At 41.8% G+C, this 26,952-nt stretch overlaps 1 protein-coding gene across 1 annotated transcript in view; it reads right to left on the bottom strand.

The window, feature by feature from the left end:
• RPP30 (ribonuclease P/MRP subunit p30) overlaps positions 1-18,087 on the bottom strand; it is a 32,161-nt gene extending 14,074 nt beyond the window's left edge. The window contains exons 1-6 of the mRNA XM_037047324.1: positions 17,987-18,087; positions 15,354-15,409; positions 14,653-14,709; positions 14,176-14,250; positions 12,545-12,616; positions 5,770-5,859 (exon numbers count right to left, since the gene is read on the bottom strand). Of these exons, the coding sequence (XP_036903219.1) occupies positions 5,770-5,859; positions 12,545-12,616; positions 14,176-14,250; positions 14,653-14,709; positions 15,354-15,409; positions 17,987-18,068 (432 nt within the window). The 5' untranslated portion in view covers positions 18,069-18,087. The remainder of the gene's footprint in view (positions 1-5,769; positions 5,860-12,544; positions 12,617-14,175; positions 14,251-14,652; positions 14,710-15,353; positions 15,410-17,986) is intronic.
• Positions 18,088-26,952: the final 8,865 nt, after the last annotated feature.

The raw sequence follows: 26,952 nt of genomic DNA, 5'->3' as shown, positions 1-26,952 counted from the left end.
GATTGTTCCTAGCAGCCTTTTCGTGAAGAATGACAGTGCCTGCCTGATTGGCTTTTGTTCGCTTCTCTGACCAAAGGTTGTGAAATAGGGAGATTTCTTTACTAATGAAAAATAACAGCCATAACGATGCTACAAACCGGGGGCAGGTGTGTGATACTTGAATCAAGGGATATTGGTGGTAAAATTCCAAGAACTAACCAAAGCTCAACAGAATGAAAAGAGAAAGAAAATAGGGGGTTGATTACTGGGGTGATACATGAATTCCCTGTTAATTTCATAAAAACTAGTTCTTTATTGAATCCAAGGAATGACACCCTTGGTGCATAATCCTTTAGATAGGTAATTTGTTACATGATTCACAAATCGAGTAACATAAGAAAGCAATTAAAAGTCTTACTTGTATCTCTGCTCCTACGGCCCTATCACCACTTCCTATAATCACTTTTGTTCATTTCTTGGGTCTTCTTCCAGTTTCTTCAAATATAACCAAATATGAATATATATTTTATCTTTTTTTTACCCAAAAGGTAGCCTGCTACATCCCTGCTCCGATCTGAAGGCTTTTCTGGGTCAGATCATAACTTACGCACAGCGTTCCACTGGCCAGCTACAGCACCCATTCAACCAAGCCTCAACCAACAGACTTTGGGTTGTTACACATATTGGTAGAATAAACATTAAAGTGGGATTTCTGGGCATTACGTGTTGAATTGTGTCTCCCCATAAAAGGTATGCTGAAGTGCTGGCCCTCAGTACCTCTGTATGTGACTCTACTTGGAATAGGGTCGTGGTAGACCGTAATTAGTTAAGATGGGGTTATATGGGCTAGGTTAGGCCCCTCCTCCAATATGACTGAGTTCTCAAAAGATGGAGGTGATGTGAAGACACAGAGGGAGGGAGACCACACTGTGAAGACAAAGGCAGAGATCCAATTAGGCAGCTGCAAGCCAGGGACCACCAAAAAGATTGCCAGCAAACCAACAAGAGCGAGGCAGAGAGCTCCTCTACAGGTTTCAGAGAGAGAAGGGCCCTGCTAACATCTTTTTAAAAATTGTTTTCTGGTTTCCAAAATTTATTAAAAATCAAAGCATGGAAAAACTTTACCATATGTCAGTATGATTAGAATATGTCAATCTTAGCTTCCACACTGTTGTCCACACACACAAATTAAAATATGGTGGGTTTTTTTTTGAGATTTGGTATTTTGTTTCTTAAAAAAATTGTTATTTATTTTAGAGAGAGGGGAAGGGAAGGAGAAAGGGAGGGAAACACTGATGTGTGATGTGTGAGAAAAATTGAACAGCTGCCTCTCGCATCCCCCAACCCCCAACTGAGGGCCTGGCCTGCAACTCAGGCATGTGCCCCGAGAGGGAATCAAACCAGTGACCTTTTGGTTTGCGGGACAACGCCCAACCCACGGAGCTACACCATTTGGGGCAAAACATGCTATCTTTTTTTGAACTTGTGGTGCGTGTGGCAGAAGCCAGGCCAATTCATTCAATTTACCCTGCTAACATCCTGATTTCAGACTTCCAGCTTCAGAACTGTGAGGTGGTAAATTTCTGTTTAATGAAGCCACTCAGTCTGTGATGCTTTACTATTTACACACTAGGCCAGAGGGTCAAGCATCTGCAACTGTGAGAGCCGTTACCACGTTATGCACTCCCCGCGAGGACAGTCCCAACTCGCACGTGCGCCAAGTGTGCGAGAAAGCCTGCTTTCCACAGGCTCACCGTCCTGTCTGGGCTCACACCACTCAGGCAGGTGATTTTAATGTGAAATTTTCTATTATAATGCATTTTAAGCATCTTTTTGTGTTCAAGGGCCATTTGTATTTCCTGTGAAATGTCTTTTTCATATACTTAATCCATTTTTTCTTTTTCATCTTTTTAAAAATAATTTAACTTCTTAATTTCTAGGAGCTCTTTATCTGTTAAAAAGATTAGCCTTTTTGTCTATGATAGATGTAAAAACATTTCCACCAGTCTGTCATTAATCTTTTAACTTTGTTTCTGGAGATTTCCTCTCTCCCTTCCTTCCTTCACAAATGTTTAATGCTGGCAAGCTTGCTGGCATTGGTCCAAGCACTTGATCAATACCTAACACATTTTGGTTCACAACGTGTGTGATAACAAATGAAGTTTATAGAGCATGAAAGCCCAATCAAGTACATGTGGCATGATTCCTGGAACAACCGCTCTGCTTCAGACACTATTTACTGGACATCACTTGGTGAGGAACTAGACCATGAAGACAGAAATGGATCAGGACTGAAGAAGAGCTGGGGAAACCACCCAGAAGAGAGCAGAAAACATACAATCAGTGAGAGTAACTCAGCATACTTGAAGTCATTGTTGAGTGGCAATAACACTGAAAAAAATCAAAGGACAAGTAAAGGTATGTACTACTTAAAAATTCTCAAAACCTGAATTCATAAAGATTGTATTTTAAAATGTGAAATTACTGTGTGCTTAATAAAGAGCTCTGCTGTAACTTTAAATGGAATTGCCCTGTGGCAGGGAGTGTACCTGTGGGCTCACAAACTCCCGAGCCTCAGTTCCGTGACCTGCTCAGAGGAGACCGTCCACATCTACTCTGTCCCGAACTGCTGGGCTGCCGAGGGTGTCAAAGGGCTTAAACTATATGAGCTAAATAAGTAGAAGTCGCTTGATTATCCAAGAAGAGGAGTTAAATTCAATTTTTTAGAAATCTAACTATCACATGATAAAGTTGTGATTCCCATACTCTATTCCAGGAGACGTTTGGAGGAAACTTCAGAAGGAGTTGCATCATTGAAAGGAGGGTGCCCCAAGCATGTGAAGATTACAGAAGGAACAAGAGCTCTAAACTACACAGATGGAATGCTTTAGCATGACCTAGCCCTCCTTCATGGTCCCGGCCTTCAGAGCTGACAGTTCTCACATAGCTTCTAACCTCCAGGTAAAAGACGAATGAATTCCTTATCTTAACTCTCCTGCTTTTTAACACCAGAGAAGAAAAGAGCACACGTGCCAGTCAGATTAAGATCTGTGCTGTTGTCTCACGTGTCCAATAAAGGGATCCTTATAAAGCCAACCTATCAACTTTTCATGGCCAAAGACAGTTTATCCTTCAGGTAAAAGGAACAGACAAGGACCAAGACTGAATCGTTAACCACATTCACTCTATGTTCTGTGCTGTCCTGGTGAACAGACGCCCATGCATTAATTCGGCTCTGTAAACAGACCAGACGACAAATAATACATACTTAGCTCTACAGGGTAAACTATTTATTCACCCTGAACAAGCAGCTGGACACCTTTATTGAATGTTTCCAGCTTCCTCTTTCTTAGACAAGAACTAGGTGAATAAATTATAAGGACCCTTCTTTCTGACTAACTCACACAGCAGCCTCCTTCTACATTAGACGAAGACTAAAAATAACCCCGTGCAGCCTTTCCCCCCACTCCATCATCTAGTTTTTATTAAACAACATATGCAAAATGTTCACACCAGATTTTTAAAAAAGAGGACACTGTGTTAAATACTTCGTACCCCTCTCACTTGTCAAATTTTTACTTTTCAGAATTCTTAAATTGAAAAATGTGGAAATGAAGCCAAAAATACCAGCAAACAGCAGCAGCCTTCCTGAGCTTACAGATGGAATCGGGTGGTGGGATGTCTTAGGTGCTGCTGTCTCCTTATGCCACCTCAGTGCCCTGCTTCCCTTGCCGGCCCAGCACTGACAACCAGCCAGCGACTCAGGACCAGAGGATTTGCCAGGCTCCCCAAGCTGTACATGCGTACTCGAGGCTAGACATATACTCACGCAACAAAAGGAGATATTTTGGGGAGGACCCAATATAAGTAAGATAGCGGGATAATTAAAAGAGGACCATGACATCGTTGGCACTCTCTAGCAGCTCACCATCTGGGTTGAACAGGAGGGCACGTTCATAAGAAAGCAATTGGAAGCCTTCGTGAGAACAGCTACTGGGAGGCTTACCGTTGCTGTGGGACATAGGAATTATGTTTGCTGCTGTCCATTCTATGGACGTGGCCTTAGCGTCACAGGCTACTACATCCTCCTAACCAAGGGCACAGTAATGTAGGTGGGCTGACTCAGGCAAAGCCATCTAGAAAATACCCTTCTTTCTTCATTAAACTGAAGAGAAAGGTAAAAAAGTTTTCAGTTTAACAGCCATTGACAGAGCTGCTGCACCCGCCACCTCCAGAGGTGCCACTTAGAAATGGGATTGACAGTGTGGGGCTGGTAAGGCCTTGGCAAACTATGGCGTCAGAGACTGCTACTTCTGGAGAGACACTGTGAGGCCAACGAGACTGTCACGACCTTGGGTACTGTGTTAAGCTTGTGCCTTTTATTACGGGTAGCTGGGCACAGCAGAGAGCCCGGAATCAGCAGCACTGTCCCGACTCTGTGACTGAAGAGCTCGGTGACTTCCCCTCGCTAGTCTCCGTTTTACCACATTTGATTGGGGCTGTTAAACAACACAGAGTCCCAATTCTAAAATGGGATGACTCAGATTTTTTTCCTCTTTAGTGTTTACTTATTTGTTTATAAGTTCTGGCAAGAATGTGGGGAAATGATGAGCTGAGCTTAAGCGATATTGTTATATGTTGCTTATTTATCGGAAAAGAGCTATTTTATAGTATTCACTTTAAATACATGACTTTAATATTTTGGAGACTTTTCAAGTACAGTCTTGGTAGCATATTTTTAGAGGTAGAACATAAGCCAACTAAAAATTTTCCACACTGAATTCAATTTTTCCACACCATATAGATCAATTTTCTCCTCATTGTCTCCCCCTATCCTTGGCAAGGAGCCCATCCCTCAGCCGCAGACGGGGAAGCAACTGGAGGAGGCTGGGTTCTACAGAGACAAGAACAGGGGGTTCTGTATCTCGAAAAAAAAAAGTATTTTTTAATTTCCCAGTTCCAACAGGATGAGGTATATAATCTGGACTGTTTATGAGTCTCTGTCTCCTTCTGTAATAGTTTCTGAGAATGGGAGACCGAGCCCTGGAAAGCAGCCTTCTGAAACAGCACCCTGCCCCTTCCAAGGGTCTGGCTGCTCATGCAAACAGTTGGCAGCTGGGCTGACCTTACTGCTGGTGAAGTGAAACATCACCTTTATGACAGAGTATGGCTTACAAGGCATGACAGATGAAGGAGGAAGGGTAGAGAAAACAAGAGACAGTAGGTAGAAAGGCAACGAGAAAATGCTACGGCAGAAGGAGGAACAAAAAGTCCCCTGAATGCGTGGCTTCCCTCTCAGACTGCTGTGGAAGTAGCCGGGGCGCCTGTACACAGCAGCTTCAGCGCAGATTTTTGCTCTGCACGGACCCTGCCTGCTCTGCTCCCCACGCCCCGCCCTCTGGTGCCTCAAGATACGTTGTTTTCCTTCCCCTTCTCTCTTAACTGGTCTGTCCCCTTAATATTAGCTCAACACTCAGCCTGTAAGGGTCCAACAATGTTAGCTTTCCTTCCAAGAAATAGTCTTCATAAATTTTGATTTGTAAGGTCTTTCAAAAACATCTCCATAATTTACTGATTTTTTTGAAATTTTAAGCTCTCCTTCCCCTTTTAGTCAGTTTACCAAAATAAAATCCTCTTTTTAAAAATGCTTATTTACTACCTAGCCTTTGTTTTTGTTTGTCTGTCTGTTTTGGTCTAAGAATGCTGGTTTCTTCTGTGTCTCGTCCAGTTTGTTAATCTGAGTTTCTACAGATTCAAGCATCGAAAGGAAAGAGTAACAGTAACACTTACCACATTAATAGGTGGTCTTCTGAAGTAAAATGGCAGTTTTTCTGTTACAGTTATACAGACTAAATCCACATCTAAGTGTGTACAAGCAACCTGTGAAAAAGGAAAAAAAAGTAAGCTTTTCCACGGCAGCTCGGAGGTGGCTGGCTGCCTCAGGACGCAGCTGGACATCTCCTCCCAGACACTGGCCGCCAGAGACTCATCGAGGTGGACCATGAATGCAAATTTCCAGCTTTCGTGAGAAGTGTACGGCCACAGAAGCTGCTGCTGATGCTCTGGGTGAAAAATGGGAGGGGCATGTGGTTTGAGGCAGTGGAGGAAACGACCAAGAAGGTTTCCCCATGAAGCAGGTGTCCTGACCCGCGGCTGTGTCCACCTGCTCCTGAGTAAGGGACCTTCCTGCTACAGACTAAAAAGTGCAAATCTGGTCGGGGTGCAGTGTGGGTGCCACGCTTAGCATTCCCAACTTGGTTATTGTAAGAAACGGGGAGAAAGACATCCCTGGTCTCACTGATACTACTGTGCCTTGCCACCAGGGCCCAAAAGAGCTGGCAGAATCCGCAAACGTTTCAATCTCCCAAAAGAATACGATGCTCACCAACATGTTGCGAGAAAGCCCCTAAATAAAGAAGGTAGGAAAACGTGGCCCAAAGCACCCAAGATCCAGTGACTTGTTAGCCACGCGTCCCGAATACAAACCTTGGTGTAGTACTTGGAAGAAACAACGTGCTAAGAAAAATAAGAAAGAGGCTGCAAAATAGGCTACGCTTTAGGCTAAGAGAATGAAGGAGGCCAAGGAAAATCGCCAGGAACACACCGCTAAGGGACGTAGCTCTCCTCACTGAGAGCTTCTACCTCTGAGTCTGAGTCCAGTCAAAAATGAGATTTAAGAGTGATGAATAAATAAGTTCAGACATTAAAGAAAAGGTGGGGCAAGGGGGGAAGCCAAAAGGAAAATTGCCACATGTTAGCAATGGGAACTAATGTCAATCCTGATATAAAAAATATAAATAGATGTTGTTCACTCCAAAGGTGTCAATGATGATTCTGTGCTGAAATACTCCTGTTGAAATACGACGTCAGCGGTCACCCATTCCCTCAGGTCTGGTTGGAGTGGTTTGACTATCACTGGGCTGAAGCAGTGTTATGCATCCGCCGGCCTTCTCCACAGACAGGGCCCAGGGATCTCCTACTCAGTTTGCTACAGAAGGATGATTGCTAAGACGGGCCGCTTGGTTTGTGGAAGGTTAGACTGTTCTAGAAAGGGGAAGCTGACTCTCTGAAATCCCAGAAAAAGACAAGCCAAATACCCCACTTTCCCCACAAACCATTCATTTCTGTGCTGAGCTGTCCCAGGCCTGTGGTTCCTCCCAGGCTACTCCAGCGGCTGGAGAAACATTAACAGGACCCGACGAATGTGCTGCTGTTCAAACACTAACAAAAACAGCCCACATAAATGGTCAAAACAGAGCTGTTAAAAATCAGATGATACCAAATGCATTCTCCAGCTTTTCATTTCCCTTTCCTTTGCTCTAATTTTTGCTCTCACTTGTTTATTAATACTCTGCATTTACATCCAAAAGAGATTTGAAACTGCTTACAAAAACTGCATGCAAGATAAAACAAATAGATAAGGCAATCAGGATAAAAGAAAAACCAAGGAAGGAAAACAAATTTGGGGGAAAGTTACTAGCTTAAGGGAACAGGCCAAAGACCCTGCTAGAGGATGCATATCTGGCTTGGATTTTGCCATTATTTGATTTACAGCGATAAAAAGAATTGGCTGTTTTGTACTGTTTTAAAAATAAGACGTCCTGGCAACGCTGGGACATAGAGAATCGGTGAACAAATTCAAACTGCCGGGTGGCTATGCCAACAAACCAACATCAGTGGCACGGACCAGGGTACAGGACGGAGCGAGGCGGAGAAGCAGAGTGGGTAACACAGGGATTTCTTCAGGACCCCCACTTTGCTCACCCCTACCCCACCCCAGGTTCCCTGGCTTAAGAGAGTCCGAGTAACCTGGTAAGTCTGGGAAGTAACACTGTTTTAGCAAAAACACTTGGTTCATAAGGAATCTGCCCCATCCCAACTGCTACAGCTGTCCAACTCATAAAAGTCATTGAAAATTTAATAAGAATGGATGGAGAAAAGCTCTGAACAGTAGATAATACAAGTTCAGCTTCTGTTCACCACTTTGTAACTTTCAGAATGGCAAAGATCGAGAAGTTCAGGAAGGCACTGCTGCCCTAAGAATGAACAAACAGGCACTCAGGGGATCCTTAAATCAGCAGTCTTAAGAAGTACTTTATCAAGAGGCACCAACATTTTAAGTGCATACACCATCAACTTCACCTACAGGAATGCATCCTGCAGACTCCAGAAATATATTCTGTAGCTATATACTCCACAAATGCTCTAGGGCATTAGTACAATGAGTCACTGCAAACCCCAATCACAATAGACTAGATGCAATTAAACATGCCAATTTTACTTAAATTACAGTCTCTTCACATAGTGGAGTATGCTGACTCCTAAAAGGCAATGAGGTACACCTCTGACATCAGGGAGCCATCTCCAACATACACCCTTAAGTGAAAAAGCATGGTGTTCCATGAGAAGGAAGGAGGGAGGGTGGGGGTGAGAATCAAGGAAGAAATGACGAGGTAAAAAATATTTCTGAAAAGATACACAGATCTGTCAGCAGTGGTGCCTCTGGAGAAAAGGGAGAGGAGTTTTAGGTGGAAGGAAAGTGTGCTTTTCAATGCTTGCCTAATTTATACTGTTTGAAGTTATTATCATAAACAGAAACTGTTTTTCATTTAAAAAGCTGATTTTTTTTAAAAGCCTGTGAAACATTCTTCCCCAAATGAAAAAATTAGGCTACTTTTTACTAATGTATTGGTCCTCTTTTCCCCTGTCCCATAGAACTGTCTCACTAAAAAATATCCCCTGTGTTGGGTTAAGTGCATGCATCGTAATAAACTCAGTAACAAAGGGCAGATCCACTTGGCTCCCTCTAACACCTTGAACTTAAAATGTCTCAGTCTGAATTCTTTTGCTATTTAGCTTTCTATTAATCCAAATGTTCACCTGATTTACACTTAGGAAACTATGACATAAGGGTAATAGTCACAATATAATGGTACACTTTCTAAATCACTAAAAAGACTAAATATGCCCAAATATATTTATGGTTAAGAATCTTATTATTGTGGTTTTGGCAGGTTGTATATGAATTCATATCAATTGTTTCTAAACTTTTTTGTTTGGCTAAGGTTCCCTATGAGTATTTAAGAAAAGCGAATTCTCAAAAATGCACACATATGCTCATACATTTACTTTGACTTTATAAAACAAGGGGAAGAGGAAGACAGGGGTTCACAGTCCGCCCCAATTCCCTTTATGGATGTCAGGTTAACGCACCTTGGTATACTATGATAGATAAACACCATGCGAGGGAGAGTGAGACTCACCCTGGGCAAAGAGAGACACCCATAGACAGCACCTCTCAACCTAATGTGTGTGGTTGAAACTCCCCTAAAATTGTATTAAAAACGGGGATTACCAGGCCTCACTCCCAGTGATAAGCGCAAAGGCAGGGCCTGATCATCTGCATTTTAACAAACACCCCCGGCAATTCTGAAGGTGGGGGAGCCAAACGCACCTTCCCGAAAAACACGCCCTTCCCTCCAGTCTCTGGTATTGGCAGCACACTCCGCAGCCCTACTCTTTAAAAGGTCGTAAGCATGGATTTGGGAATCAGGAAGCAAACCGAACTTTTATTTCCATTTATTTTTTTAATTCATTCTCTTACAACTCGTTGGGTGTACTTGTATACTTAAAGCACACTGATATAATAAAATATGTAAATAACTTATAAGAAAATAAACATACATATATTGGGGCTATGGCTTCAATATATTTCTTGAATGGATAGGGTACACGATGTAAGTCATTTGGAGACCACTGGACTAAATAACCTGAATTCGCCTCACCCTGTCCAGTCACTTTATTTTTTTTTTTACAAATTTCATTTATTGGTTTTTTAGAGAGAGAGAAGCAGCAGGGTGGAGGTGGGGAGGGTGGAGAGAGAATCACCGATTTGTTGTTTCACTTGCACACTCACTGGCTGCTTTTTCTATGCGCCCTGACCAGAGACTGAACCCACAACCTCGTCATAGCAGGACGATGCTCCAACCAACTTTAGACCCTAAATGGGAACAACTAAGGCAGGAGCTCCTGGGGCTTCTCTGTAACTCTCTGCCACACCCCCCTCCCCTCCTCCACCATCCCAAGAGGCTGTGCCCAATGGACTCCCCTCATAATCTTTCATCTTTGCCTTACCCCTGGGGTGGCTATGCAGAGGCAGGGTTTATCTAAGACATCTCCCAGAGACTCCTAGCGAAAAAGAGTATGTTATTTCCCATGGAAACAATGCTATTTAAGGTGGTTAGATTTTATCCCATTAATTGATAACATATGTGCATGTGTGCTTTTATGACTCATCTTAGAGACCTAACCTGGTTCTAGAATATGGTATCTACAGGGATACCTGCTAAATTAATCAACTTTCAAACCAAGCAAATGGAATCAATTACAGAATACAACCTCTTAAACAATCAACTGCTTGCATTTGACCTGATTCTAGGCCATGATACACTTTAAAAGGCTTTATTTAAATTGATTTTCTATAGACAACAGTGACAGCGAGAACTTTAACTGTGTTTTAGAGAACAGGTAAGATCTGGACAGATAAGAGGAAGTTGTTCCGATTTTAAAAGCTGTTTCATGTAACTTTTTGAGACTATCTGTATAATCAATTTTAAACAAATACTACATGAATTATTTATAGCTTTCTTCCCTCTCCCAGAATACTTGTTTCACTTGCCATCATCAAGCATATGTTCACCCTTTTAAACTCATTTTTAATAGTCTGAGGAAAATAAGATAAGTAACTAAGACGCAATCACTGTATGGAATCACAATGTGTTCTAAAACCCAGAGTCCTAGCTCTACAACATACTGCCTGAGATTTAGAGCAGATTACTTAGCCTGAGCCTCAGTTTTCTCTCCTACAAAATGGGGAGAATAACAAATATGTGTCCCAATGATCCCCCAGGGTTGTTGTATTAAAGGTAAAAAACATGTGAAAGTCTTTGGAAGATGATGTAAATGTGTGCCTTCCAGCCATAATGCCATGTTTTAAAGGTTGTTTGTTCTCTAATCACCAGTAAATGGTATGAAAGTGTAAGTTAAATCTTCTAAATCAATTTTGAAAAAACGTAGTACAACAATCACTGGGTATGTTACCAATGTTTAGCGTATAACAAAACTGAGTCACCAGTTAATAACGAAGCTAAGTTTCTATCTAACAAATTTGGAGACTACCCACAGTCCTCCTACTGTACACCATGGTGCCATCAATGAACAGAATCTCCGGTGGAATCGGAAACAGATAACTAACCAGACTCAATTCCAAACCTCCTGCATCAGAATCTCCAGTGGTGGGGGCCAAACACCCCTGGTTTTAAAACCTTCCACAGGGGTCTCTGATGACTAAGAACCACTCCCTTCTACTGACCCCTTTTTCTGAAACAAAACTGGAAATCGCTATCATTGAACATTTCATGCAAGGAGTCACCAAAAGAAAAGTCATTCATAGACAAGTTGTGTTGTTTCCCTGCAATAATATAAACAACTAAGAATTGATTTCCAGACATGAGGGGAAGGAGGGGGGAGGGGGAGAAACACCAATTTGTTGTTTCACTTAGGCATTCATTTGGTTGCCTAGAAAACTAGATGTACCAAACATCAGTCTCCTTTGTCCGCAGCGCCATCTACTGGATAAACTTAGGCAAGTATCTTCCTATAATTTTAGAATAGATTTTAAGTGAACTGTGCTGTAAAATTTAAACTTTCAAAGACCAGTCCTTTTTTCCTCACAATATCCCTTTGTTGGATATAATTTTGCAGATAGATACTTTTTTGAACCTAAAGACAGCATTCAGAACTTTCTAAAAGTATCTCTATCTCATTTTATAATATAAACCACATTCCTGAAAGACTGTATTACTACTGATTTTTCCCCTTTTCTCTGATCATTTAAAATTGTCCTGTGTGTTCTGTCCCAAGTTGATAAAACTGAGCATACTTGTTATACAACTCTCCCTCCTGAAAAAAAAAATCACAGAAATGGCAGTTTTAAAAGTGCAAAAGAAAATATATTCATAAAAGCTCTCAGTTGAGGAAGGGGGATAGTATCAGCTGATGGTTGGCTTTGGAGAATTTCTGGAAGACTGACGGCTGACATGATCAAGCTAACACATGGGCCGCGCTGCAGAGCACGCAAAGGAGAAAGGTCAGAGGTGGCCTTTATGCCACGCAGAACCTTACACCTTTCTTCCCCAACACGCAGCAGCATGTAGCAGAAATAGAAGTGATTTTAGAACGACAAAGAGAAAGACCAACATTGACTACCAAAAGCTTCCAATGGATGAATAAACGGCTGAATAAAAGAATGAATGACGCAGAGACAAAGAAACAGAAGAAAATCTGATGGGCTGGCCAAATGTGAGCCCATCAAATGCCTAGCAGGGTGAACAGAACAAAACAACCCGTGCCAACTAAATAGACCCCTGTGAAGTGCCAGAATCGTGTATGAAAAACCCTAGAAGTCTTCACATAGGGTAAGAGAAATCACCTACGAAGGCATAATAACCAGACTTCTTTAATAAAATAATAAACACTATTTTCTTTTACTTAAGCTGTTACTTACATGAAAAAGTTTTTCTGTCTTTGGAAAAACTGCAACAATATCGTATAGCCGGACCCGCGAAGAAGTTGCTCTCTAATAATACAAAAAGAATGTTATCATACAGTAAAAAAATAATACACGTGGAACTCTGCCTTGTGGCCTCGCTGCACACCTAATATGCCACTGACAATTTTGCTTTGACTTGTATGTTGGTAGAGACCTTCTAATACCAACCTCCACCCCACCAATCTTCTACCTTCCTTCCTAGTTACACTTTAACTGTATGTATTGGGTTGGCCAAAAAGTCTGTTCAAAGTTTTCTGTAAAATAAAAGACACATTTTTCATTTTCACAAATAACTTTATTGATTTGGATATTTTGTGTATGTCGGCTATCTCCCCTATTGGCTTCTAGTGGGGAGAGGCCAGGGATGCTGCTGAACATCTTCCAATGCATACGACAGCCCCACAGCAAAGAATTATTTGGCCAAAATGTCAACAGTACCAAGGAACTTCACAAAGCACTTCTAACATATCCAAAGAGTCACAGCACTTTCTCCATATACTGCACAAATCCTTTTTTTTATGTTTCAGTTGTTTTTACCTTTCTTGAAATAATAAAGCATAACATGCTGACAATGTTGCATATCTTCTTCCATCCTTAACATTTAAATGGTTGCACTTAAAAAAAAAGTTTCGTCCACTCCCATGTTATTCTCTATAGTGCGACCACTTCCAAGTCACGGTCTTTGGTTAGGATTGCCCAAGGCCATGCCTTTTTTCCCCATTGCCGTTTGGTAGGCTCTGCTGGAACTTTTACAATAACCTATCATGTCCCAAATGCCATGCCCTCAAATCTGCTTCTGTTTGCATGTCCCATCTCAGGAAGCAGGACCACCCTCTATCTACCTGGACACTCAGGCCACACCAGGGAGTCGCCCTCTGATATCTAATCATCCCTCAAACCCTGTCGGCCCTCCCACCCGGAGGCCTCTCAATCCCCTCCTTAACCCTCTGATCCATTCTCCAGGATGCAACCTCCCTTGATTAAGGCGTTTAAGGGCTGCCGACTGCCTACCTAGACCCACCTCCCTAACTCCATCCCAGGTTACAAAGCTCAGGAGGCTCATCCCTGGTGGTGGTGTTTCGTTTCCCAGAACACACAATGATTTCCTCGGCTTCAGGACCTCTGCATAATCCATTCCCTCTACTGGAATGACCAGCCCCCCACTCGGCACCTGTGTAACACTGACTGATTCTTCTGGCCCCAACCTGAACATCAGCCTCCTCAGACTGGCCACCAGAGCACCCTTTATTTACTACCTCCATCTTTTTAGATATTCCTCACATATTTAAAAGGACCGTGTCTGTATTATTCACAGCAATATCCCCAGCACCTGCCTTAGGTCTGGTCATGTGAGTTCAATGACTAATAGTTGCCAAAGGACTCGTATCTTGTGGCATTCCTGTACATGTGTCAGGAGTAGGAGAGATTCTGTTATGTTATGTGAATTCTGAGGACAAGGAGAATGGGCAGGTATCACGTATTGGGGGTGGGGGTGTAAGAATAGGGTAAGTTGAAAAACAACACTTTCAACATCAACCAATGCAATTCGTAAGTCCAAAAAGAGAGAAGAAAGATAATTAACTTACCAAAACGTTGCAGTGAGATGGATCCGAAACAATAATTGTCAGCCTCGTTAAAATTTTTATTGGTTTTGATTTTCCCTATAATCAAAAACATGCCATCAAAAAAAGCACGAAATACAAATGACTGATTCTCCTCTTTACCCGTGGAAGTATTCATTAAAAGACACCAGCAACAGGGGTAGTAAAGATCAATAAAACCTAGCCTCCATTCTCAAGGAATTTGTAATACAGGTAGAGAGAAAAGATGTATGTTAAACTACATCATAATTTACAGGTTGTAGGACTGCAGGAAAGAAGATCAGCAAAGAAGGGTGGAATCAACAGTAACAGAAGGTTTCTCAGAAGAGCTGAGTCTTGATGAAAAGGCAAGACTAGATGGGCGGAGGAAGGGGCACAGCTGGGGAGAGGACCACACGTATCTTTGGGTGTGTCTGCACTGAATGAATTGATATTATGCTTCTCAAACAACAAAACACCTACCTGTACAACTGGCAAAGTTGTAAAGAGTTCTGAAATGGCTACTGGTTTTTCAATTTCCTACAACAAACAATAAACAGTTACTCTAGATTGTACATATTAATGGGGGAAGGAATAATGGAAAACTTACTAGGGGGTTGCGGGAAAGATAATTTTTTCTTTAAAAGAAAGGAGGCTAATTTCTTGTATTCAGAGACACTAAATTAGCTTTTTTTTCCCCTTAAAAAAATATAGGAAGAAAGCTGAAAAGCAGGGAAGCAGCTGTGAGCATGAATGGATAGGAGGGACAAAAAGCAGTTTTTAGACTGAAATAATCTCTAAGGTCCAAATCTGCACGGCCCAAAGAGAAATACATACTTACTAGTATGTTTACCAGGGAAGTCAATTAGTTAGTAAGCCCACGACAATAAAAAAATCTAAATGTTGGGATCACAGTCAGTCACTAACAATGCACTTTTTAAAAAAAGTGACTTTACTGAAAGTGACTTAATTAACATCAAATCAACTTTAAGAATCCTCACAGCATGCCCTAGTACTTCACAAAAAACTATCATTTATACAAATATGCATCACCTCTTATAAAAAATGCACAGAGTACATTTAAAAATTGCAAGGAAATAAGCTTATCTGCAGGTTCCATATTACTAACATGAACAAGTAACTGTAAAAACTGGTTATTATTAACTTCAGAAATTATACTTTACCTGTTTCTTTTCTTTAAATTCAACAATGTGATTGATGGCAACAACTGAATAGCCAACTGAAAAGAAAAATTGAGCATTCTTAAACGTTACAACCTCTATTTCCCATCCCGATACACATGGGCCCATCCCAATTCTAGGTGTCATGACAAGGAGAACATTTGCAGAGCAGTATGGGTATGAACTCTGGTGTCAGGATGCCTGCTTTCAAACTAAGCATCACCACTTACAAATTTCAGATTCCTCATCTGTCAAAATGATAACAGAACTCATCATACACCTTCATGAGAATTAAATAATAATAATACACACTGTTTTAAAACAGTGCCTGGCACATATTTAAGCCTTTGCTTGATCTCTGTGAAATAATATCAGCATGATACTAAACACTCTTAACTTCGTGTGCCTCCTTTCCAACTACCATTCTCTTTCATGTTCCTTTTCTCATTTTCATCCCATCAGCTTTATACTTTTCAGCATCACCTTTATTCTCATTTCTTTTGCTTTTTACCCTTTCTACTTCCTTGAGAGGTTTCCTCAGGAGAAATGGAGTAATGACTGCCTCACACCACTGTCCACTCTTTTTGAGCTCCCCACCATCAAGGACGAAAACCCTCTGAGGCCAAGGATTTGCTCTATCAGCCCCAACACAGTGCACCGTTCTGGGCACGTGGACTAGCAAAAATATGTCTAAATCATGACTCATGTCTCAAGTTATGTAAGCACCATACAGGGAGGGGGAATGTTTAATATATTAAACATTATGCATACTAATGCCAAAATAGGGGTCTTCACTGTCATCAGTTTGTCCACCTTCCTTCTTTTTTTCCTCACTCAAATATTTATTGAGTATCCATTACGTGACAGACTGAGTACTAAGTGTTGAGAATATAGAAAAACCAGAAGATAAAAGAGAAATTTGCCCATACAGTACTTTGTGCTTCACCTTTCACTCAGTCAAACTTACCAACCCCCACTGCAGCCTCCCCCACCAGCATTCTTTACTGTACTCCCAAGTCTGCTCTAGGCTTTTTTGTTACATGTACTTGGGATATCCTTTTGACCACTGAACAATGTCTCTACTGTCCTTGAGAAACATCAACTAGATTCAAGTTCTCCACACACTTTTCCTAAACTACTCATCTGGCATCTTAAGGTTACTTCTCCAATCAGTCTCTGGTGTAACTTTATTTACACAGCATAGCTCTGAAGCTCATCATTGGTGTCTTACATCATCTCGCAACCTAAGAACCAGGGCTCTGTCTTCTGTGCTCTTCCACTCACCAAACAGCAGACCTTTACCTCTGACTCATATTGGAGTGACTTTCTGTCATGTTATGACTTTTCATTTCATTTTAATTCTATGAAAATACTTTATATACTTATATACTTCAGGTAACAATGTATATATACTTTATTTTACCATATCACCTTCAAGCATATTTTAAATTGGGACAATTTTCAAACAAATCATTATAACTTTCCTGTATTTTTTAAAAGGTGTACAATTTAGTTACTCCATCAGCATTAACTGAGCAACCACCATGGGCCAGGGCTGCTGAGTGACTGTACTGAGCACACAAAATAAAGAAAAGAATAACAGAAAGACATGGCCCTTCTCAAAAGAAAATCATGATTCATTCAGTAAGGGAATGGCACCAGGAAAAGGTTCACTGAGAAAGTAATACAAGACACATTACACCCAAAAAACTGATTTTTAAGAAACCATCAAATGGTGGTGCTCAGATCAAATGGCCCAGATCACCTTCTCTACCTCCCTCTTTCCACTGGTGAGGAAGGTGTACTCAAAAAGAATGCTAATTAGTGGCTGCAATGGAAAGAGAAAGTCAGTTCTCCACAGACACTTCATAAAGGGGATGGGAAGAAATGGTGCAATCCACTTTGCTAAGGAGCGGCTTCGTCTAGCACCACCTCTTTAAAGTATTACCAGCTCTCCCAGAGCTGGGACTGAAGAACGGATCTCCCTGCAGAAACCTCTTTATTGTAAAATGTTTCTAGCCCCACATCTAAGGAAGAAAACAGCAGTCTTGATTAATTCCAATGAAACCAGGTTCTTATCTCTTCAGGGTTTTCGCTTCCCTTGGATTCAATGTGAGTGCTATTCCAGCGTTTCGCCCACGTTGCTCCCCGTACCCCATCCCCCGCCAATATATGCTCTCCTACCTATCCTTCCTGTAAATATGATTCCAACACTCGCAGCCCCATGTCCCGCCCCCTTCCCCGAGCCCCACAGGACTCCCGCGCTGCACACCTGCTTTGCTTTGACACTGTCGTGAAAGGAACACGGGTGACATTAAAAGCACTAGTGTAGATTACACTCGGAAGCCCTGACTTCTACCATCCATCAGCTGCGGGGCCCTATACAGATCCCCCACCTTCTCACAGCCTCAGTTTCCTTCAGTTTGCAGGAGAGAATGAGCTGGACTAGGTAACAGCTCCCCAGTGCCTTCGGATTTCCCGCGTTCGGGAGCCGGGCAACATCTGGGTGGGCATCAGTTTCCAGGGACATCCCAGAGACCGGAACGCGGCACCACTTTGTCCGATCCCGGCCGCACGTGGCCCCACCGCCTGGCGGACGGCGAGGCTGGACAGGCCCAGAGGCCAGGACGACTCACGGTGAGCGGCGTTCTCCACGAGTCCGCGCAGTGCCTTCAGATCCGTGCCCACTCGCAGGTCCAAATCCGCAAACACCGCCATGCTGCAGTCACGTGGTCGTCGGCGCCTGCGGGGCACAGCCGCTGGGCCCGCCCCCTGAGGCATGCTGGGAATTGTAGTTTCCCTAAGCAGTCTCTACCTCCCTTCTGTTGATTATTTAGCTGAAGGTCTGCAGGCACTTCGCTCTACCTTGAAGTACCAGCAAAAATTAGTGTGTTTAAACCAACGGCCTCACTTCACCCCTTCTTTGTGTTCTTCTAAATGAGAATGTTTGGTTTCCCCTGGAGGGGTTCAAATCTCCCACTATTACTCCTATTATTGTAGAAAGTGATTCTTTCGATTGTCTAACATAAACCAGAAACTCTCTAGGGGTTGAAAGGCTTTTTTTAAAAGACATAAACAATCCATTTGTCTTTCCTTCCTGTAAAGTCCATGCCGTGTTTAAAATGGGCCTATCTGGAAGAGGGGGAATCTGACCTAAAAACCTCAGAAGAGGTCTGCCTGAGAAAAGCAAGGGCATTTTTTTTTTTCCCAATCAGAACCGGCTGCGAAACGGCACCGTTGCTTTCTATCACGCTTAACATCTTCACACGATGGTCAGCTCTTCCTATGCTGAGGGGTGAGCTCCAACACAGGTTTGGCAAAAGGCAGGTTTGACAAGGGAGTTGCAATATTGAAATATTTAATTTTCCAGTACAGAAATGTACAAGGTGGTGTCAGCAAAAGTCTGCTGCCACCAATCCAATGTCAACAGTAGTACCAACTTGAGGTGTTGTAAAGGGCAGACTTTACTCAGGTAAACAGTTTGCAGAGGGAATGGAAAGCGGGCTCCCTGAGACAAAGGGGACGCCCACATCTACAGAGAAAGTACCTCCGTGGTCCCTGATTAGTCCATTTTTATGCAAATTAGGAACCCAAGTTTACACAGTTTGATCGGTTCAAATAGTATGGCTCCCATTGGTTGGAATCGCACGTTCTGGTTGTAGAGCAGCTCTGATTGGTCATTACAGATGCAAATAAGGATTGGGTGCACAGCTCCCATTGAACAGGGCAATTTTCAGCCCATTGGTTGAAATACAATACCAGCAACTCCTTTATTAGGGTTGATTCAAATGTCAGGAAAACAGTGCAGGAGACTTGACAAGCCAATATATGGCTTTTCCCAAAAAACACAATGTGCATGAGAAGCCTCTGTAAAGAATAGCTGCAAGACTGAATATGAATTTGGGTCCAGTTAACCACAAGCAGTCCTTTTTGAAAGATATTTCTTTCTAGTCTCAACAATGGTGTTATATCCCACATATTTGATGTATCCACATTCTAAGACTTAGAATAAATGAATTCTTGATAATTGATAAGTCAATTCCCCAACAGCGTAAAATTGTGGAACGACATCAGTGCTTCTCAAATTATGTGTGACAGAGGCCCAGTTCTCCCCACCCCAGCTATTCGCGAACCAATACACGATCCCTGTGTACTTTCCGCTAGGCGGCACTGACCTCATAAATCCAATTTAACAACATTTGAGCTCTACACTGGGCCACGTGAGAAGAGTCCGCCTCAGTACTGTAACATTCCCCGGACATTTTCAGTTTCTGTATTGGCTTATCACAAACAGTATAGATAGTCTCTGGTCTGTGGACCACATCTTAATTAGTGTCCCTTTACATCATTTTTTGTTGTTGTTGATGGGGGAGATCTGAGAAAGGAATTTTAAGAGGTATCTGCATGCTATTCTCCTCTTGGTTAAATTTTGTAAAGAAATATTTTGCTTTTTCCAATGTTTGGTATTCCCTAAGTTAAAAAGGAAGAAATGTTTACTTCTGCAAATAGAACAAGGTCATATAAAGCAAATCCTCTACCTTTCATCAGAAAACCTAGTGTTAGTTTTGTAGGATCATACAAGCATTTCATCTATGACCACAAAACCTAGATTGGTCAGAAATACGATCAATGCGTGGTGAAGGTGAGTAAGATGACAATTTACGTATTTGATGCCAGCATTAGACTAAAGAAGTCTTCTTTCTTTGAAAGTCATGGTGCTGTTGCTGTCAACCGTACCCTTTAGACTTATTTTCTCATCTTCACCCTGGGCCTAGGTGAAGAGAAAGGGTGAGAAACCAGAAACCAGTCACGGAGCCCTTTAACAGGGGGCCAGCCAATTTGCTAAGTACTTACCTGCATATCTTGTTTAATTTCCAAAGCCACTGTGAGTTAAGTACTTGTGGGGTTTTGTTTTTAAATAAATGCATTTTACATCTGACAGATCTAAGGCTTAGATGATAATGGTAGAAGTACAGGTGGGCTCAGGCAGTTGGTTCAGTTCTCATCTTGTGGATGAACAATGGGCAAAACAATCAGCAAGGAGAGTTGGAGGTAGGAAAGGAGGGAGGGAAGAGGAGGGAAAGGAAGGAGAGAATGGAGGGCTGGAGAGAGAGGAAAGAGGAGTAGGGCGGGACAGGAAAGGAAGGAGTAGGAAAGCAGACAGATAAGGGGGAAGAGGGAAAAGATAGGACACAATAAGGAACAGGGAAGAGGGGCAGATGTTGGCCTGCAGGGGAAGCTGAGTCAGCAAGGCTCTGGGGTTTGAAGGAGACCCTGGCATTACTGACTGGAAAATAGTAACATTCTATAATTCTCTAAGTACTCTGTATCCATATCTGATTTAATCCATACAACCAGGCAATGAGAGAGCTATCATTACTTCTTATATCAAGGAGGAATCCTGGGCTCAGGGACGATCATTCTTGCATCACTGCTTCTTTCTGAGGGAGCTTAGAGAGAGAGGATGGGTTTGGGTTTCAAAAGCAAACTTTGAACCCATCTCAGTCTCCCTGAAGACCTCTTTCTCGCATTGTCCCATAAAAGTCAGTGTATACTGGGTTAGTGTTTACCCTTATCCTGTTCTCATTTGCTTCACCTTTCCTGGCTGGGCTGAGAGACACTCCACTGGGTCCCTGTCCTCTGGCAGCTGAGATGGGGGAAGGCAAGAAGCAGTATTATAACGTGATTTGCACAAGTGTGCCAAGAGCAGCTGACAGGGTCTTCCCGCCCAGAATGAGGGGGAAGTGTAAGAGATTTGTGGAGGATAAAGGATGATTTCCTGGAAGAGATGATGCTTGAATTAAATGTTGATGTATGAACTTGAGGAGCGATAAGACACAGAGGTCTGGGGTGTATCCAGATCTGGCACAAAGTAGGTGGTATCTGTCAAAAGTTGCAGATTTAAACATTTGAAAGCATGAGCCTTTATACCCATGTTGACATAATTGCAGCACAGTTAAATATATTCAATTATCTAAACACGTGGCCAAAAACTCGCTGAACTGTACATGTGGTGCACTAGCATGATAGATTAGCAAGTCCAACAGCAGTCCCTCCTGTTCCAGGAGAGACTGCACAGATCCAGGCAGACTGGTACCTGCCCCTCTCCATCATGTGCCTGGCACGTTTATGCAGTAAGCTACTATTCATTCCCCCCTCCCCCCACCCCGAGGCCCTGGTAGAACATTCTGGAGGAGTTCATTGCTAAATCTACAACTCTAACGGAATTCCGTAGGACATCACCAACCCAGGAAGCCTCTCTCCATAACTCCTCCCTCATCTTGCCTTCCCTTGAAACTCCCATCACTGACCTGATATCATGAGAATCTGTCCATCCTCTGAGCTGGGGAGTGTGTCCCTGCTTGTAATGTTAGTTTTTTTAAAGTGCACTTAATATGAAAGTCAAGTATATATAAAGTGCACTTAATATGAAAGTCAAGTATATATATTGAAAGTTTTAAAGTGAAAGATGGAGAAGGCTTGTCTATTATAAGAATCAGCATGGTGAAAATAAAGAGTATTCCTACCTCTTTAAAGATGCAATGTATGTCTTTGACAAAAAATGCAGCTAAGAAGTCATCATGAAAGAAATCAAAGGAATGACCATGACTGGTATATGGAAAAGATGCTCGATGATGCGCTCAATGAATGGAAAGAAGAAGACTGAGATTTTAATTGTTTTTTTTAAAATGCAAGTAAGATAAGTGTATTAGTCAGGGTTCTCCAGACATACATATCTGTATATTTGTATCTATTTATATACATGAGAGAGAGAAATTGATTTTTGAAAAGGGATTGGGTCAGGTGCCTACGGAGGCTGACAAGTTCCAAGATCTGCAGCTGGCAAGCTGTAGACCCAGGACCACCACTGGTGCGGGTCCAGGCTGAAGACAGGCAGGCTCCAGACCCAGGAAAAGCTGCTGTCTCAGTTTGATATACAGGTTGGTTTCATCCAATGTCAGAGATAAACCACTGTCCCAGCTTGACAGCAGTCAGGCAGGAGAAAGGTCAGCTCTTTTGTGTTACTCAGGCCTTCAACTGATTGGATGAAACCAACCTATACTTTGGAGGTTGACCTGTTCTATTTATTCTACTGATGCAGATGCTAATCTCATTCAGAAGAAACCTCATACACACACCCAGAATGTTTGACCAAATATCTGGCCACCCCATGGACCAGTCAAGTGGACAGGTATATTTAACCATCTCAGGCATGTGACCTTGAACTTGTTGCATATTAAGTGAAAAAAAATTGCTCAGTAACTAAAACTTTTTACTGAAGTAAAGTTTACAAGGAGTATATACTGAAGGCAAGAGAAAGAACAGGTCCTAAACAGAAGCAAGCATTTGCAAACATAATAACTATAAGTTCTATTGCTCAGTACATTGCAAATAGAGTTTAGAACTTGCAGGGTAAATTATGCAAAAAACCTAAATTCTCTTTGGTATTTTCTATTGCAGATGGTAAATAAGAACATATATAAAAGTTATCTGTATTGATGAGAACGTTGACTTAACTAAATCCGTTGGAAATGATGTCTTCAAATGGCGCATCATTTGGAAGTGACTTATTTTTGTGTTTGGAAAAGAATGTTGAGAATTGTCAAGTAGTCCTGTCAGAACTGGTAACTGTGACTACCATAGACTCCTGCAGGGGTCACTGTTGACATCAGCCTTATGCAGCAGAAACACAATGAGACAAGATTTTTGCCAAGGCAGAATTTTAGGCAATTTATTGAACTACTGACCAGAACTGACTCTGAGCTCTAACTGTAAAAACTATATATAGTAAGCATGGTAGCCATGCCTCACACACAGTTCATGCTCCAAATTCCGGTAGTGGAAATTTTGAACTGCTTGAAAGCTACTCATTTATTAAGCTTTCCATGGAAATTCTCTGTGTGTAGTTGTATTGAGGAATAAAGTGCCCACTAGGGGGTGTGCATGTACCACTTATATTCTAAAAAGGGTGGTACAAAAAAATTGAGTTGGAAAAAGAAACAAGTGTTTTTGGATCTATCTGTCCTCTGGTTTTCTGTTCATATTTTTTAAAGAAAAAATTTTAAGGTGACATTATTTTGTAAAGAGAATTAAAAATTTCTAAATGTAAGGAAGCAAAGAAAAAATGTACATTTGTATAGTTAGGGATAATGAAATGAAAGTAGTATAATTAAAGGGCAAACATATTGAAGTTAAAACAAAAGTCACAACTCACTTCAAGCTGAGTCATTATTTTAAACCACTAATGACTCTTGGTTATAGGCATTATTCTACACACTTTTTTGATAAATGTTTATTGAACACCTAGTTTATGGCAGGAATAAGAAAATATCCTTGACTCCATGATATGCTAATGGAGAAAACAGTCATGTAAATACAAAACATAATGCAACACTAAGTGCTATAATACAGACTTGAAAAATACGTTTTAACAAAATAGAGACAGACCCAGAGACAGCAGGCTGACAGCTGTTCAGGAGGGTGCTGGGGAGCTGGGTGGGAGGGCAGAGGGGCTGAGAAAATAAAGAAAAAGAGGAAAAAACTCATGAAAAATGCTTTAAGAGCCTAGAAAGGACAATGTTAGCTATGGTGAAGGAATGGTCATGGAAAGGGGACATTCCTGTTCTCTAGGCTGACTGCTTTTACCCCAACTGGGCCTCCCCAGGACATCTGTTGACAGGCTTCAGTCCTCAGTCCTAAGACGTGTGTTGTTTCTATGCCGCTGCTCCACAGCTCGGCCGGCAGCCACAGGGGGGGTGTTCGGATGTTTATACACAATAATCTCAGCACTACACCTAAGCATTGTGGTTTTCCTAGTCTTTTCTCATCTAATCCTGGGGCCAAGGGACACTCAGACAATTAATTTAGTTGAGTGAGCCAATGAGGTGTAAAAGCGAGCACCTACAATTTTTGAGAAGCCAAAAAAACCCCCAAAAACCAGCCCTGTAGGAAGTCAGCTGTGTCATCATTGGAAATTGCCTGGAACCCCAGGCAGCACGACATTGGCGTGCTTAACTACCTAGTGACTTGCTAATGATTCCAATGGCACAGGAAGCTTTATTTTCCTTGTGTTTCTGAAATCAATCTAGATGGTCAAAGCATGCCGTTTAATGGGAAAATAAAATAAACTTTCCTGTGCTTGTGTCTCACAGAAGGGGATGTTGGTTCTCTATAGACATGATTAAACTTACGCATTTGGATGAACTAGCTAGGTGAGTACCCAGGGGAACGCAGAGCTTAGAAAATGCCAGTTCCTGTTAAGGGACCCCCAGCTCTTCTGCATTCCCCCAGAGCAGTTTTGAGTTGGGGGGGGGGACTGCCAGTTGGGAGATTACATCGCAAAGCTGTAATTCTCAGGTGCCCTCATTGACAATCTAATGGGAATGCTGTTGTAGGCAATGAAAGGGCAGACAAGGTTTGGTACTTTTCAAGAAGCAGTTATTCTTTTAAATGAAACACACAAAAGGGATAAAGTCTGAAGACAGGGTTTGATTTCAACGCCAACACTTCTCTATTTCTCTCCAGTATATGTGCCAAAGAGTGGGCACGTGGGTGGAGGGAGCAGATGGGTGGCGGCAGCGAAGGAAGCGACACCTTGATATGGATTTTAAAACATCATGAAACCAAGGGCAAAAAAATTTAACAAATTTAGATGAATGTGTAGGTATTTTATGAGAATTTTATGAAGCTGCATCTTTAGTTTTGCTTGGAGAAAATGGTGGAAAGGCATACACAATATTTTAGCATTTTTATGAAGACAGAATTATTTGTTAGTCAAGGACAAACTGAAAGAATTCCAGATCGTTCTGTCAGGATTTTGGAATAATACAATGATAGATGAAACTTAAACTTCACATAAGCAAGGTAATGGTGTAGGAGCTGAGATTTTCAATAACTGTGTTTATACATTGTGGCAGCTTATAAATTAAATCCTAGAACTCTTAGGAAATGCACTCGGCCATCACCAGGGATAATATAATAGAGGAGACTGCTCTATAAAAGGGGGGGTTTGGATCTGATACTGTACTGAAATAGAGAAGGAAGTAAATTTGAAAGTAGCATTTTACTGAATATTTGGTGAGTTTGTAAGTCCTACAATTAGAAAACAAAAGCAAAAAAAAATCAGAAGTTGCTACGAAACAAATGGGTTGGGTGAAGGGTGGTAAGAGTGGAGGTGCAAATTATATTGACTCTAGATTTCATTAAAATAGGACTATAATGTTTCAAATTCTTTGTATAATAAAGGTGGAATATTATTTAAAGGAGACATGAGAAGCTGACCTGATTAGAGTACTCAAGGGAAAAAATTAGAAGAGTCAGAAGTATTTTGTAAAATTTATTAGCTTAAGGAATTTTTAAGAGGCCCTGAGAGAACTCGGAAACCTCAAGACCAAAAAACTGAGACACTTCACTGCAGTGCCCCACGATGCTGGGCACGTCATCAAACTTCCGCAGGTCTCTGTTTGAAGAGTCAACAAATGACTTCTTAAACAGCTTCGGACTACAGACTAGTTTTCTTTGTCTGAAATTGTTTAATATTAACATAAGTAAGGTTGAAGAAATGTCCTCATCCATCTTAACTATTAAATAGTACTGCTTCGGGGCCTGTTCATTATCTTCGACTCAGTGTATATTGATCTGCTTATTCCAGAAGACTCCTTGACATTTTCATAGTATCGAGACAGCTGTGAACATTGGTCCACCACTGAGGGATTATTTTCCCTACTTCAAAGTTTTTTCTTTTGAATGTGCAGAGGGAAAAATATGGACATAGTAATGATAAAAACCCGGTTTGTAAACTACTTACTAGATGATGGCAATAGCAACTGAGTTTGTTTCCTCACCTTGAATGAGAATATTATTCAGCATTCAGATCAGTTCATTTTGAGGTTTCTGTTCCTTTTTATTTATCATCTGCTAGGGCCTAACTAGTAAAGAACATATATTTATTTTAGTCTTAGACTAAAGAAATCACTGCTGGCTTCTAATAAAACCTTTAATAAAAATCAGCCTCTCTGACAAGGTTTGAAGACCAAAGGGATTTTAGGCAATAGAAATTAAATCAACATCCACCTCCAGGATTCTTCTGCAAAACATTATAACCGGTCATTTCTTCGTTTATATGCAAGATTTCCGGAATACCCTGGGAGAATTAATCCTCCTTTCAACATATTAGGATTTGATACTGAAATATAAAAGCAGCAGGGTCTAGTTTCGCAGCAAAGAGGCCTGTTTCTAGATGCTCACAGGAAGCAAGGACCTAAAGACATCTTTCCTTCTTCCGTTTTTTTTTTTCTTCTTTTTCTGAGGTTCCACCCTTATCCCATTCGGGTCCCTCTCCTTTAACATCTCCACCTTCTCCCATAAGTGGTCAAAATAGGAAACGGAAGTTGTTGCTTGGTATAGTGCTCGAAAAGGCTATTTTAATTAAGGGGGGAAAATTCCTCCCCAGGTTCCTCATTTGGCAGCGAGTCCGAACGCCCACTGGCTCCCCAGTCCTCCCCGACCCAAGGGTCGTTCACTAGGGAGCTCCTCTCTGTGGGCGTGCGGGTCTGCAGGAGGGGGCGTGAGACCCTTCAGCCGCGCAGAAAGACCCGCCAGC

The sequence above is a fragment of the Sturnira hondurensis genome, unplaced genomic scaffold, assembly GCF_014824575.4.
Source record: "Sturnira hondurensis isolate 20B ecotype Veracruz unplaced genomic scaffold, ASM1482457v3 Scaffold0005563, whole genome shotgun sequence".
Classification (NCBI taxonomy): Eukaryota; Metazoa; Chordata; class Mammalia; order Chiroptera; family Phyllostomidae; genus Sturnira; species Sturnira hondurensis.
The sequence above is the reverse complement of the archived record's forward strand: the minus strand, read 5'-3'. Positions and strand labels throughout refer to the sequence as shown.